Here is a 13397-nt window from a genome sequence, read left to right as displayed (position 1 = left end):
AGACAACAGCCCATACATTGTTTCCGTGGCTCTTACTTTTGCATCCCTTCATACTGTCTGAAGTGAAGCTGCTGGACAGACATAAATAAACCCCATTTCTACTCACTGGTGGACTACCAACCATCCCATCTTGCATCTACACCACCAAACCCTTGCTGATGAAGATATCTCAGACCACATCTGTATGCAGTCTGAGTTATACAGTAGATATCAAAACATTTTCAATAGATACTGAGGTGTGTCCACATGAAGCATCAATGATTGCCATTTGGTGTCTGAATGCCCAAATCAGATGTTTATGTGAGGTATAATTTACAGGCCAGCTCGGTGAACCATACATCAATTGGTTCTAAAAGTTTTTGACTGATTACAGAGGCCTCCATACATTTAACCTAAGAGATCCTAGAGACATTTTGACCATTTTGGCTGTGTTGAATGAATATAGCTCAAATTTGTCAGTGGATATTCTTTTTTAAAAAACTGTCATCTCACTTCTTTAAAATAGCCTAAATTGGCTAAGCTACACAAAAACCGACACATTTGTTCCTAATGACAAAAATATCCCATTGAAAACCAACATAAACGAATGCATTTCTTTATGTTAAGATTTTATTCTGAACTACTAGTTTTTAAATTTCAATTTTTACAATTGTCCACCAGATGGCACTACTTCTTCCCATTCAAATCATGCTGCAAAATTTAATAATAATAATAATAATAATAATACATTTTATTTAAGGGCGCCTTTCATGACACTCAAGGTCACCTTACAAAAAGTACAAAAAAGTGCATTAAAACACACTTTTCACACTTTTTACTATTTTCTGCAAGGGTGCCCTACTACTTAAATGATAAGTGTGTGTCCCTATTGATGTTGGATAATGGTGTGTGTAAAAATAGTGTGTGTGTATTTTATTTGAATTTTTGTGATTTTGTTCTGTTACAAAAAGTGGACTTGTGTAAACATACTGGCCTTTAAAGGGTTAAAATCTCTAAAATATAATTATTTGATATTTATATTTCAGGCTGAAGTAGTTTTAAAACACTGACTTGTTTAAAGTGGGAAACATTAATATATATTATTTTTAGAGCAGTTTTCGGGAGGCACACATTTTTTGTTGTCAGGACTCTGAGTGTAACTTTTTAAAAAATCTGACACTGTAGAAGAATAATAATGCATCAAAATCAATGTTGCTGCCAATCGTTGATCCCTGCCCAGGCCTGATAATAATAATAAACAAATAGTCCTTGAAATGTTTTTTATTGTTTATTTATTTATTTATTTTTTTGATGCGAAACTGTGGAGTTGTGTTAACATACTGGCATGTCAAGGGTTAAAATCCCAATAATATAATTAATGTTTGTTATGCATATTTCAGGATGAAGTAGTTCTAAAAGACTGACTTGTTTAAAGTGGGGAAAATATGAATATATAGAATTTCAGAGCAGTTTTTGGAGGCACACATTTTTTGTCCTTAGGGATAAATGTGTTATTAAAGGAACTCTTAAGGGTTAAAGAGACACACCCACAGCATCCTAAAAGCATGTTTTGAAACTCTCCCTAACAAACTTTATATACATATTATTTATTGTTTCAGACTTCATTTAGTAAAACTACAACCTGTTAAGCACAAAGACAACAGAGTTTTCTTCTCTTGTTGTCCTTCACTGAACACTGAGTGTACCACTGACCACTGCCCCCTACAGGTCAGAGAGGGGAGGACGCAACTGTGGACGTGGAGCTTGTGCCAGGAGACCCAGGCTTACCTGGATTACCAGGACTGCCAGGACAAAGAGGACCACCAGGGCCCAGAGGGAGGTCTGGAGGTCCAGGTGAGTCAAGACCCAAAGATCCAGACTAAATAAAGTTAGTGTTACACATGCACAGCTTCAAAATGGTCTAAATGTGAGATGAACAGATGTTTTAGTTCCATGAAACACTCCTGAAAAAGTGGTGGTGTTTGTGGGCTAGACTTTAAGAGTACTGCTTATTACTGAGGTCGGCTGTCACAGTAACACAGGGATACACTTTATAGTTTTTGGCAAAGTCTGGGTCACATCACCCAGTGGACACCAAAGCAGTCTTTTGAAACCAATCAGTGGTGGCTGACATTGAAAACGCTGTTTTCAAATAACTTAAGAACAATGAGAAGAGTAAGAGTTGGAGCTTGGGCTGGTCTTAGGCCTGACAAGCAGCTACAACATGTTGGCTCGTGGTCATATCAGTGTCGCCTCTAATCATACATGACTCGTATCTTTCCTCAAACCAAAACAGATGAGTCATTAAAAAAATCAGCCCACTTCATCTCTCTAACATTTTCTGAGCATTTTTATTCCAACAATTGATCCCCTCATGTTGACTGCCCTTTCCTGGCTACTTTTGGAAAAATAGGTAGAACTGCCAAGGAGCAAGGGTGTCAATGCCAGTTACCCAAATCTTAGTCAAAGGGGCAACTGGACTTCATTGAATGAGATGTATGAACAAGAAGCTACATAAAGATGTTCCTTGCCAGTCTCACCCACTTCTGCAAAAGTTGCCTCCTATGGTGTGTTATTTGGCAACAATGGAGGGTTAAACACTCCAACCTTATCCAGCATTCACAGGATACAGACTGCTGCTTTTTAAAGGATGATGTCATCCCGTAAAGCTTCTTAATCATTCCATCCTTGCCTTTTGAAGATGTCACCCTTCAAAGCTTTGTAAAGAGTCCGTCCGAGCCTTTTAAAAGATGATGTCATCCTGTAAAGCTTCTCAAACAGTCCATCTTTGCCTTTTGAAAGACAATGTCATCCCTGTAAGCTGCTAAAGCATTCCATCCTTGCTCTTGAAAGATGATGTCATCCTTTAAAGCTTCTCAAACAATCCATCCTTGCCTTTTGAAACTTGACATCATTCTGTAAAGCTTTTTAAACATTCCAATCCTTGCCTTTTGAAGATGTCACCCTTCAAAGCTTTGTAAAGAGTCCATCTGAGCCTTTTGAAAGATGATGTCATCCTGCAAAGCTTCTTAAACATTCCATCCTTGCCTTTTGAAGATGTCACCCTTCAAAGCTTCGTAAAGAGTCCATCTGAGCCTTTTGAAAGATGATGTCATCCTGTAAAGCTTCTCAAACAGTCCATCTTTGCCTTTTGAAAGTTGACATCATCCTTTAAAGCTTCTCAAACACTCCATCCTTGCCTTTTGAAAGATGATGTCGTCCTGTAAAACTTCTCAAGCATTCCTTCCTTACCTTTTGAAAGATGATGTCATCCTGTAAAGCTTCTCAAACACTCCATCCTTGCCTTTTGAAAGATGATGTCATCCTGTAAAGCTTCTCAAACATTCCATCCTTGTCTGTTAAAAGATGAAGTCATTCTTTAAAGCTTTAAAAAATTATATCCCAGCCTTTTAAAAGATGATCTCATCCTGTAAAGCTTCTAAAACATTCCATCCTAGCCTTTTGAAAGGTGATGTCATCCTTTAAAGCTTCTTTATCATTCCACTCTTGCTTTTTGCGTGCAGGCCAGTCTAGGCCTTATTTGAAATTATTTTAAAAAGTCGCCCCTGGTACATACCTTATGTATCCATAAAGACATGAACAACTCTGACCAACATGTTTCTTGAACCATGCCTATTTCTACTGTAAAGAAGGACATGGGGGATTGATTTGATGCTACTTCAGCAGACAGCCTCGTGTGGACTCACAGGGGTTGCTTTTAGGAGAGGCAGTCCTAATTCTGATCAGAGCGGCCGACAGTCAGTCAAGTGAACAAGAGCTGAGGCAAAGTTATGCTGCCAGTTTTAAGATACTATTTATAAATGCAGCACTTTACCTATATTCCATTACTATTTAAGATCAATAATTTATTGGATGACCTGCAGCAGCACTCTACTTGCAGATACATGTAATCAGAAATAGATGTCTGCTGTTCAGTCTCTTTTTAAATACATGAAATACAGTGACGGCACATCATCCAAGGCACAAAGGTACTAGTTAGATCTTAAAGATGATGATAATAAGACTCTATTTAAGAAGTAATAAAAACAAGAGTGTTAGTAGAGACAAGACTTCCTCTTTTATGATTATGATTTTTGAAAAAGTTCTGTCTTTTGTGGTTTCAGGGTTTAAGGGAATCAAAGGGAGGGCGGGGAGACGAGGATTTGCTGGTCGACCTGGACTGAAAGGGGAGCAAGGAGAACCAGGGTTTCCCGGACTGAAAGGTAAGACATCCGGGTCTTTCTCAGAGCAGGACTTTTAGGAGGTTTACGCTGATCCTTAACAGTCACCCAGGTTGGCCTTTACTGCTGCTGTGGAGGTCATCTCCCATCACCTCTTCCCTTTTCAGACATTTATTAGGCAACTTCATGCATTTAACTTTCACACCTCTAGTAGACACTCAGTCTGATTATTTAACTCCCCGGCCTTGTATTTCTCTGCAAAAATTTGAGCAAAATGTCATCCTGATGTTACAAACTTGAGTTTTAGTGTGACCCAGCTGGACAATAAGAATTAACTCTCTGCTCACAGGTATTCCTGGTCTTCGTGGTCCGGTTGGTGCTAAAGGTTCTCGAGGGTGGCCTGGACCCATGGGAGATGTCCCAGAGCATGACGGCTTCTTGTTCACCAGACACAGCCAGGAGCTCTTTATCCCAGAATGCCCTGCAGGATCAAATCAAGTTTACAATGGATACTCGCTGCTGTTTATCAACGGGAACAACCGAGCGCACGGGCAAGACCTGGGTAACATTTACTGAGATACTGGGCTCATGTTCTCCTCTGAGTTCTTACTCTAGTACTTTTAAATCTAATTTTCTCTCTCTCTCCTCAGGTACACTAGGAAGCTGTCTGCCTCGTTTTACCACCATGCCTTTCCTGTTCTGTAGCACTGACAGCACCTGCCGCTACGCCTCACGCAACGACTACTCCTATTGGCTGTCCACGGACAAAGAACTGCCCGGCAGCATGCCGTTCATATCTGGAGACCCACTGAAGAATTACATCAGCCGGTAACACATGAGCACAAAGAGACACCAAAATAGACCTGGAGATACACTATAGGGACAAAAGTATTTGGCCACCTGCCTATCACACCAACTGAATTCACATACATCTATAACAACCTCAACTTTTTTTTGGAAGGATTTCCACTGAATTTTGGAGGGATTTTGAGGGAATTTGTGCCCATTCATTCTGTAGAGCATTTATGAGGTCAGGCACAGATGTTGGACCAGAAGGCTTGGCTCGTAGTTCATCCCAAAGGTGCTCAAGGTCAAGTTCCTTCAATCCAACTTATGTTTAAAGGTGTACTGTTTGTGTTTTTTATCAATCAATAAATCAATCAAACTTTATTTATATAGCACTTTTCATACAAGAAATTGTATCACAAAGTGCTTTACAAACAGACAGATACATTAAAAGAAGATAAAAGGAAGTATGACCCAAACACACTCCACCCAACCCTCTAGTCCACCCAGCCCACGATCCATACACAGTATTGGCAAAATGCATCATAAATAAAACCCACCAGCTTTATGTTTAAAGTTGTACTGTTTATGTTTTTTGTTTGTTTGTTTGTTTGTTTGTTTAAAGGTGTACTGTATGTGTTTTTTCTGTTTAAAGGTGTACTGTCTTTTTTCTGTTTAAAGGTGTACTGTCTTTTTTTGTTTAAAGGTGTACTGTCTTTTTTTGTTTAAAGGTGTACTGTCTTTTTCTGTTTAAAGGTGTACTGTCTTTTTTTGTTTAAAGGTGTACTGTCTTTTTCTGTTTAAAGGTGTACTGTCTTTTTTTGTTTAAAGGTGTACTGTCTTTTTTTGTTTAAAGGTGTACTGTCTTTTTCTGTTTAAAGGTGTACTGTCTTTTTTTGTTTAAAGGTGTACTGTCTTTTTCTGTTTAAAGGTGTACTGTCTTTTTTTGTTTAAAGGTGTACTGTCTTTTTTCTGTTTAAAGGTGTACTGTCTTTTTTTGTTTAAAGGTGTACTGTCTTTTTTTGTTTAAAGGTGTACTGTCTTTTTCTGTTTAAAGGTGTACTGTCTTTTTTTGTTTAAAGGTGTACTGTCTTTTTTCTGTTTAAAGGTGTACTGTCTTTTTTCTGTTTTAAGGTGTACTGTCTTTTTTCTGTTTTAAGGTGTACTGTCTTTTTTCTGTTTTAAGGTGTACTGTTTGCGAGGCCAGAGCCAATGTGATCGCCATCCACAGTCAGACCAGATGATCTGTTTAACCAGGGCTGTTTGAGTTAATGCATTAATCACTGATGTTATTGATGAAGGTCCAACATTAACGCTAAAGCTTCTTAAGTTTGTTTTTACTTTTTGTGATGCCCTGAGGTCCTGGAGTGTTCTTTGTGTTTTGCCATGTAAAGCTGGCAGTATAACAAACTTCATTATCTTTGTCATTTGATGGCAGTGCCAGTAAGGGTTATGGTACATTACTGTGGTATTACACCACTATCATGCTCCATCTCTGGAGGAATAACCTTCCCATCTGCATCACAGCAGTTCCATTCATCACCCTCTTGTTTGCCATCACCTAATTTCACTCATTTGAACAATCACTGAAGTTTCAAGCAACCTTTCTCTCATTAGTACTGGTGGCTATCTGACAGAGATGAAACCAGGTACTTACATTTAAAAGTGTGTTGTTCAGTCACCTCAGAGTCCACCAGCTGGTTTACACTCATGCACCATATCATAGGAAATGTGCCACGAAGGATGTACTGGACACACCCTTCATTTGTTGGAGAGTAAGAAACACATTTAAAAGAGCCTTCAATGCACCACTGTGGGATTATCAGCCTTAAAATCCTTACCTAGAAGGATGCAGTGTCTGAAATGGGACACAGCGGACAACTGCTTTTGCAGTGTGTTATAGGATAATCTTCCAATGTCCGTTATCAGGAGGATTTATCTTCCAAAGCTTCAAGCAGAGAGTGACCGGACCAATCCGCATCATTCGAGGAGAGAGAGAGACGGTAGCTACAGGTGTGGTTCAGTTGAAGCAATTGCAATCCTGCCAACAATAGCGTTGGTGGTGAGATTAGCATGGATGTAGCTATAGCGGCAGTTTGCTCCAAACTGGACAACATTTCTTTGTTAACCCTGAGAGCGACGTTGTATATAACACGAAAGGACATAGGTTACAAAAAGTTAAATATCTTTTGAAACATTAACTCTGAACTTTTTTTTTCCATCCATCCATTTTTTTTATACCGCTTATCCTGTTGAGGGTCCTAATGAGCATGTTTTTGATGGCGGGAGGAAGCCGGAGTACCCAGAGAATCCACGCATGCACAGGGAGAACATGCAAACTAACAGAAAGGCCCTGACTGGGAAGGGAACCAGGGAACTTCTTGCTGTGAGGCAACAGTTCTAACCCCTGCACTGCCTTGCAGCCCCCTGAACTTTTTTTTTAAATCCATTTTTTAAATATTTCTGCTGCTAGTGGCTAATCCTATCTACCATATTGTTTTGGTCTGTGATAATGAATGGCAGGCTGTTCTGCCATTGCGTCAGGCTGTAAAACTGTGCATGTTTTTACTCTCACCTAATGCAGAAGACAGCCCGAATAGCTCATACTGTAGAGCAATAAAGACAGACAGCCTGTGATGTGGCCCTGTGTGTCTCTGCAGACAGGAACTGCTTTGAATAATGGTACAAATAGAGCCAGTACTAAGAAGTGCAAGGATGTTTTTGTAAATATCTGAATATTTGGAAGGCTTTTTATCATAGAATGTTTTTTTTTTTTTTTTTTTTTTTGCCATTATTGTTTACTGTCTGTCACACATACAAGTCTTTGAGCTTTAGTTTCAGCTTAGTTTTTCATTTGTATTTATAGTCCCATAACTTTTTAGAATTCAAGTGACATTACTGCAGTAAAGATTTGTGACTGAAGCCAGATAAAGTTCCTGCAAGTCAGCATTCCGGTGGTTGAGAAAAATGGATACAAAGTTGTTTTCTTCAAAATGATCATTTTTCGTTTTTTTCTCATTTTATGCAAGTCCGACATTTCAACTACTCATTCAATGAAAAAAGTAACACAAATGTGATATTTAAAAGGGTTAATTTTGTGTTTTAAAATGCCCTATTCTTGCAGTTGCTGCAAGGATATTGAGGGGAGGGGAAAGTGAAACTGCTGGGTGATAATTGGCTGCTCAGTCTGCCATTGTTCCCAGTTTCACCCATTGAGATGGACAATAACAAACACTGCATGGCTCAAACGCCACCCCCCTCGGTACGTAACTACAGCTGTTTCTAGTTATCACCTTTAACAACAAGCCTCAAGATGCACCCTGCAGCGAAGAAAAGTAGAAGAGACGATGAAGAAGCAGCAAGAATTATCAACAGACTTCGGACAACTTCAAGATCACTCGACAGGGCAAGTTTGATGACGGCGGATTTCCTGTGGGAATATTTTGATGAGCATCACCAGTCTGATTCAGAAGCTTGGTTTGGGTGGACTTTATGTAAATGTGGCTCTATTGTTCACGCCCATCTCCCGGCCTGCCTGAAGGAAGGAGAAGTCCTGAAACTTTGAGCCTGTTTTTCTCAGAACAAACAGGAACTAGAAGTTAACATTCATATGAGCATATCTTTGTAAAATATGATCAGATTAAGGTGTATGATACACCATTTGAAAGCTTGGAATGTACGCTTTCATTATGTGTAAAAAACTCAAAAATGACCTCGGACAACTTGCAGGACTTTTTACCAGCTTTGGTCACATATTCTTAAAGCCCAGGTTGTCCTGAAAGAGGGGGTGTTTAGAGCTCAACTTCGCATCAAAGTGGTGATCTTTACAGACTTTATAAGACAACAAGTCCAGGCGAGACAAAATGGTTTGCAGTAAAGTTACTTGGAGTGAAAATCAAAGTGTTTCTTGATAGTTTAACTACTTTAATGCCTTGACCTTTGAACCCTGCTGTTGGTCCTGTTGGTCTGTAGGAAACTGGGGTCGGGGCGGAGGGATCTGGTCAGCCTCTTGCTTCTCCTGGATCATGCCTGGAAAACTTTCGGAAGATTCCCTTCATTGAGTGTCATGGCAGAGGAACTTGCAACTACTACACTGACTCATACAGCTACTGGCTGGCTGCTCTCAACCCCAACGACATGTTCAGGTACAGCTCACCTTATAAGGGCTTTAGAGTACAGGTGCAGATTTACAAAAGGATCCAACCACTTTTTGGCAATTTAACCTGCAAATGAGACAAAAAAACATGGTAGAAAGGGTTAAACATCATGCAGTTATTAGGGGAAAACCAACCTTTTCCATGCAAATTGGTCCTGTTGCATTAAGCATCTGCTGATGAGGACGGTAATAGTGTTCTTAAAGTATCCTTCATCCAGGGAGGAAACTTAATCAGGGTAGTGCTTTTTATTAAACACACTGTTATTCTGAATATTTAACGTGGATTGTAAGAATCCATGCGGGGTGTGGGCAGGTTTGACACAGCTGACGCAGGTGTGGGTGGGAGTGTAGGGTAGTGGTCAGAAGTCCAGCAGGGAGCAGGGCCAAGATAAGAGTCCCTCACACAGTTCTAGTCTAAGGCCCTGTCCACATGGAGACGAAAACAATATATTGCCGTTTCGGTTTGAAAAAGTTTTCCGTAAAGTCAGGATCGCTTCAGGAAATATCCGCGTAAGCATGAAACCACTGGAAATGACTGTAGTGCATATGCCAAGCCTGTACATGGCGCTGTGTTGCTGCCATTGAAATGCACCAAAAGTGAAGATCACAGAAAACTGACACAAACTTTCTCATAGTTGCCCTTCTGGTTGTTCTCCATGTTGGATTTAAGAACATATGGTATGTGCGTTTCGCGGTGGTGGTAAAGGAGCATCAGATTTTTCTGTAAAAGCCATAACAAGCTCAGTAGCTTCTGCAGCACAAACACAACCGTGTAGTCCACAATTATTGTTTTTCTCTGACCCGCGCAGGCGCCTTAAGGGAGCTACGCTGTGTGTGACATAATCCTTTCACGAAAGATACGGGTAGCTGTCCACACGGAGACAAAATGGTAGTCGTTTACGAATTTATGCATTCTGGGACCCATTTTCAAAACATATCATTTACAGTCACCCAAAACGCTGTTTCCGTGTGATAAAACAAACCCCAAACGCCGTTTCCGTGTGGATGAAACACTGATACAACAAAACACATTTATTTAGACCCGTATGGACGGGTCTAAATAAATTAGTGATGAACAGTTAGGCCTGCCCCTGACAAACCCAGAGAATGGGCCCTTACCCAGTTATGATTTGTTGATATCATTGCATGTGTGTTGGATCAGTAGTATTGGTGCTAGCCAATGGTGCTGATGTTTGAATGACTTATTCATGCTTGTTTTTGCTACTTAATGCCAATTTTTCCACCTTTTGTCTACTTTTTGCCAGTTTTTGCCATTCTTGCCACCTCTTTTTGCCACTTTTCACCCATTTTTTTGTTTTTGCACTTTTTCACATATTTTTGGCCACTTATTTTAATCACTTCTGACTTTTGACTTCTTTTTACACATTTAGTCCTCTTTTTAGTTGTTTTTTGCTCATTTATGCTACCTTTTGCCAATTTTTGTCTCTTTTCACAAATTTATACCCCTTTATGCTGCTTTTAAACCTTTTATTACCTGTTTCTCCCTTTTTTGCTGATTTCTGAAACATTATTGCAGCTTTTTACCCATTTTTTGCCCATTTATGCCTCTTTTTTCTATCACTTTATTTTTATTTGCCCTGTTTTTAATGGCACTTTCTGCTTATTTCTCCGATTTGGGCCCCTTTTTGTTACTTTTTGGCCATTTTTTTATCTTTTGCCCATTTTTTGCACATTTATGCTGTTTTTGACTGCTTTTTTGCCAATTCTTGCCACCTTTACCCACTTTTTGCCACATTTGCCCATTTTTTGCCCCTTATGCCACTTTTTTGCTGCTCTCATCCCATTTTCACCACCTTTTGCCCTTATTTTGCCCCTTTTGTTCTATTTTTGATATTTTGTTTAACTGTTTGCCAATTTTGCCGCTTTTTGTTCATTTTGCCACTTTTTGCAGCTTTTTTTCCCCCATTTTTTGCCACTGTTTTTAACACTTCCTGCCACTTCTTTGCTACTTTTTTTGCCCCTTTCTGTCTATTTTTGTATTTTTGATATATTTATGCCATTTTGCCTACTTAACCTTTTTTTGTCTCTTTTCAGAGTTTTTCTATCTTCCAAAAAAAGAAAAAAGTTTTCTCGGTTTCTTCTACATTACTTTTCTGCCATCCAAACAATTGTGCACATGGCCTAGCTATGAAGTATGACTTTACATTCCAAAGGTTTTGGTTGAATTTTCCCATCCACATTGTTAACATTAACTTAAATGTAATTCTGTTTTAATAAAAGGGTTTAGATTTTAAAAAGGCTATACTGCCCTTCAGTATAAATAGATAAAATTCATCGCTGTGGCTTTGATCAGAGTGGTTATTATTCAGGTTCAATCTAAAATATACATAGTTATCTCAGCTTAACTTTACAATGGACCATGATTTTGCTGACCTCTATCGGCCCCCAGTTTGTCTGGGCCCTAGAACGCTCTCCCCTTATGAGCAGCCTTGTGAACAGGCACAGCTAGAGAATATTTAATTACGTTAAATCCTGATTTTTCTTTGAAACAGTTATATCAACCCTTTCTCTCTCTCTCCTGTGTTAATAACCTGTGGATGTCTCTCGCCCCACAGTAAACCGAAGCCTCAGACGGACACGGGAGCGTTTCCAGGCAGTCTGATCAGCCGCTGTCGAGTGTGTATGAAGCAGCTGTGAATGCCACCACTGCTGACACAAGTGCTGACACGACTGTAAATATGACTACTACTGATGGCGATGGTGCTACACAGCAGCAGTGAGACGCCTTTCAGCTGAATGCTATGAAAGCTACGTGATGATAATGAGCAGAGATTCGCTGCAGTACTGACCTGTGAGAGGACAGACTGATCTCAGCCTGCTGTTAACAGATTTATGCAGAAAATGCCAGTTAGTCCCCTTCCTGTTTTATAGATTAAAAACATCCTGCACTGCACCATTGGTGATTGGCTGCTGCATCAAAAAGGGTTCTAATCAAAGCGATTAATTTTTATTTTAGACTTCTTCTGCTCCTGTTTTTATTTCTTCCTATGACTTCTGCTGCTGTTAGCTCTTCTTTTCTTCTTCTCATGCCACTAAATAATTTTAATGCAAGTAGAGACACTCGAATATCTGAAATATTTCTAATTCATAGCTGTCAAGTACTGACAGTAAACAGTGTATATAAAGTAGGGTTGTCACTGGAGCAGTGTTTGTTAAACGAAAAAAGAAATAAATAATGATAATAGCTATTTAAAAGAAGCATGAACTTTTACCTCCTTATGAGGAACCAAAAGAGATCTAAAAAAGGTAAGCACTGAGTTGACCTGGAAACCCCCCACAGAGGTGCTATGGAGGAAAAATGTACCCAGTCTTTACATTTTAACAGACATTTGTAAATGAAGTGTTTAAGGCTGGCTGCACACGAGAGGATTTTAAAAGATTAGTCTATTTTAAAACCGTTGGAGGCCACACATACAAGGACAGTTTGATCTGATTTTAAACATTATAATTTTGTTTTCAGGCAGGCTGTGAGGCCACACGCCTGCTGATTGTAATCATATTCCACTGTGGAGATTCCACAGACATGAGATCTCATAGAAACTCACGGGATCAAACAGGACTAAAGAGGAAAAACAAACATGGACAGCAACTGGTATCCTTAGCCAGTGTGTGGTCTGCTCTGCAATTAAAAAAAAGAAAGAAAGAAAGAAAGAAAGAAAGAAAGAAAGAAAGAAAGAAAGAAAATAATTTGGATGAAATCACTTCAACCATTCGCAGGAATTTCACAGGAGAAAAATAGATCTGGAATCATAAATATCAAATGTTTAAAACATATGAATTCAGATTGGATAGGCTTCGATCAAGAGCAGTGAAATAACCAGGATTAGGGTTAGGGCCTAAAATCCTCCAGTGTCTAGCCAGCCAATGATGTCTAATTCAACTCCTTTAAATCCATTAAGACTGCAAAACTGTGCTAATTGCAATCCGGTAAATGATGCACTTTTAACTCCTGCTTTTTGCTGCTTTCGATCATGCAAATAATAAATACGATTAAAAATGCTGAGTCATCATCACAGACATGTGCAGCAGCTGCTGTCAAACACTGTATGAGACCTAACAGAGAAAATTCACCACAGTCATACTCTACTGCAAGCAGACACCAGCAGACAGAATTGGCACCACTTTTTAACAGCTTTTCTGACTGCTTAGGTCATAATCCTGCATTTAGAGCAGGGGTGTACTTTTTCAGATTTTTATGACATAGCCCTCAGGGGTCCACGGGCATCATGCGCTACTTCTGTCACATGACAGCATGAAAACAAAGCCACATTTTG

The 13397-nt window shown here is 39.4% G+C and overlaps 1 protein-coding gene across 1 annotated transcript in view; it reads left to right on the top strand.

Moving 5' to 3' along the window:
* The window catches only part of LOC121517160 (collagen alpha-5(IV) chain-like), a 47976-nt gene extending 36011 nt beyond the window's left edge, over positions 1 to 11965 (top strand). The window contains exons 32-38 of the mRNA XM_041798725.1: positions 1708 to 1833; positions 4104 to 4202; positions 4510 to 4722; positions 4811 to 4988; positions 6133 to 6187; positions 8919 to 9091; positions 11679 to 11965. Of these exons, the coding sequence (XP_041654659.1) occupies positions 1708 to 1833; positions 4104 to 4202; positions 4510 to 4722; positions 4811 to 4988; positions 6133 to 6187; positions 8919 to 9091; positions 11679 to 11760 (926 nt within the window). The 3' untranslated portion in view covers positions 11761 to 11965. The remainder of the gene's footprint in view (positions 1 to 1707; positions 1834 to 4103; positions 4203 to 4509; positions 4723 to 4810; positions 4989 to 6132; positions 6188 to 8918; positions 9092 to 11678) is intronic.
* Positions 11966 to 13397: the final 1432 nt, after the last annotated feature.

Source organism: Cheilinus undulatus, linkage group 2 (assembly GCF_018320785.1).
Source record: "Cheilinus undulatus linkage group 2, ASM1832078v1, whole genome shotgun sequence".
Taxonomy (NCBI): Eukaryota; Metazoa; Chordata; class Actinopteri; order Labriformes; family Labridae; genus Cheilinus; species Cheilinus undulatus.
This window is presented reverse-complemented; position numbering and strand designations above follow the sequence as displayed.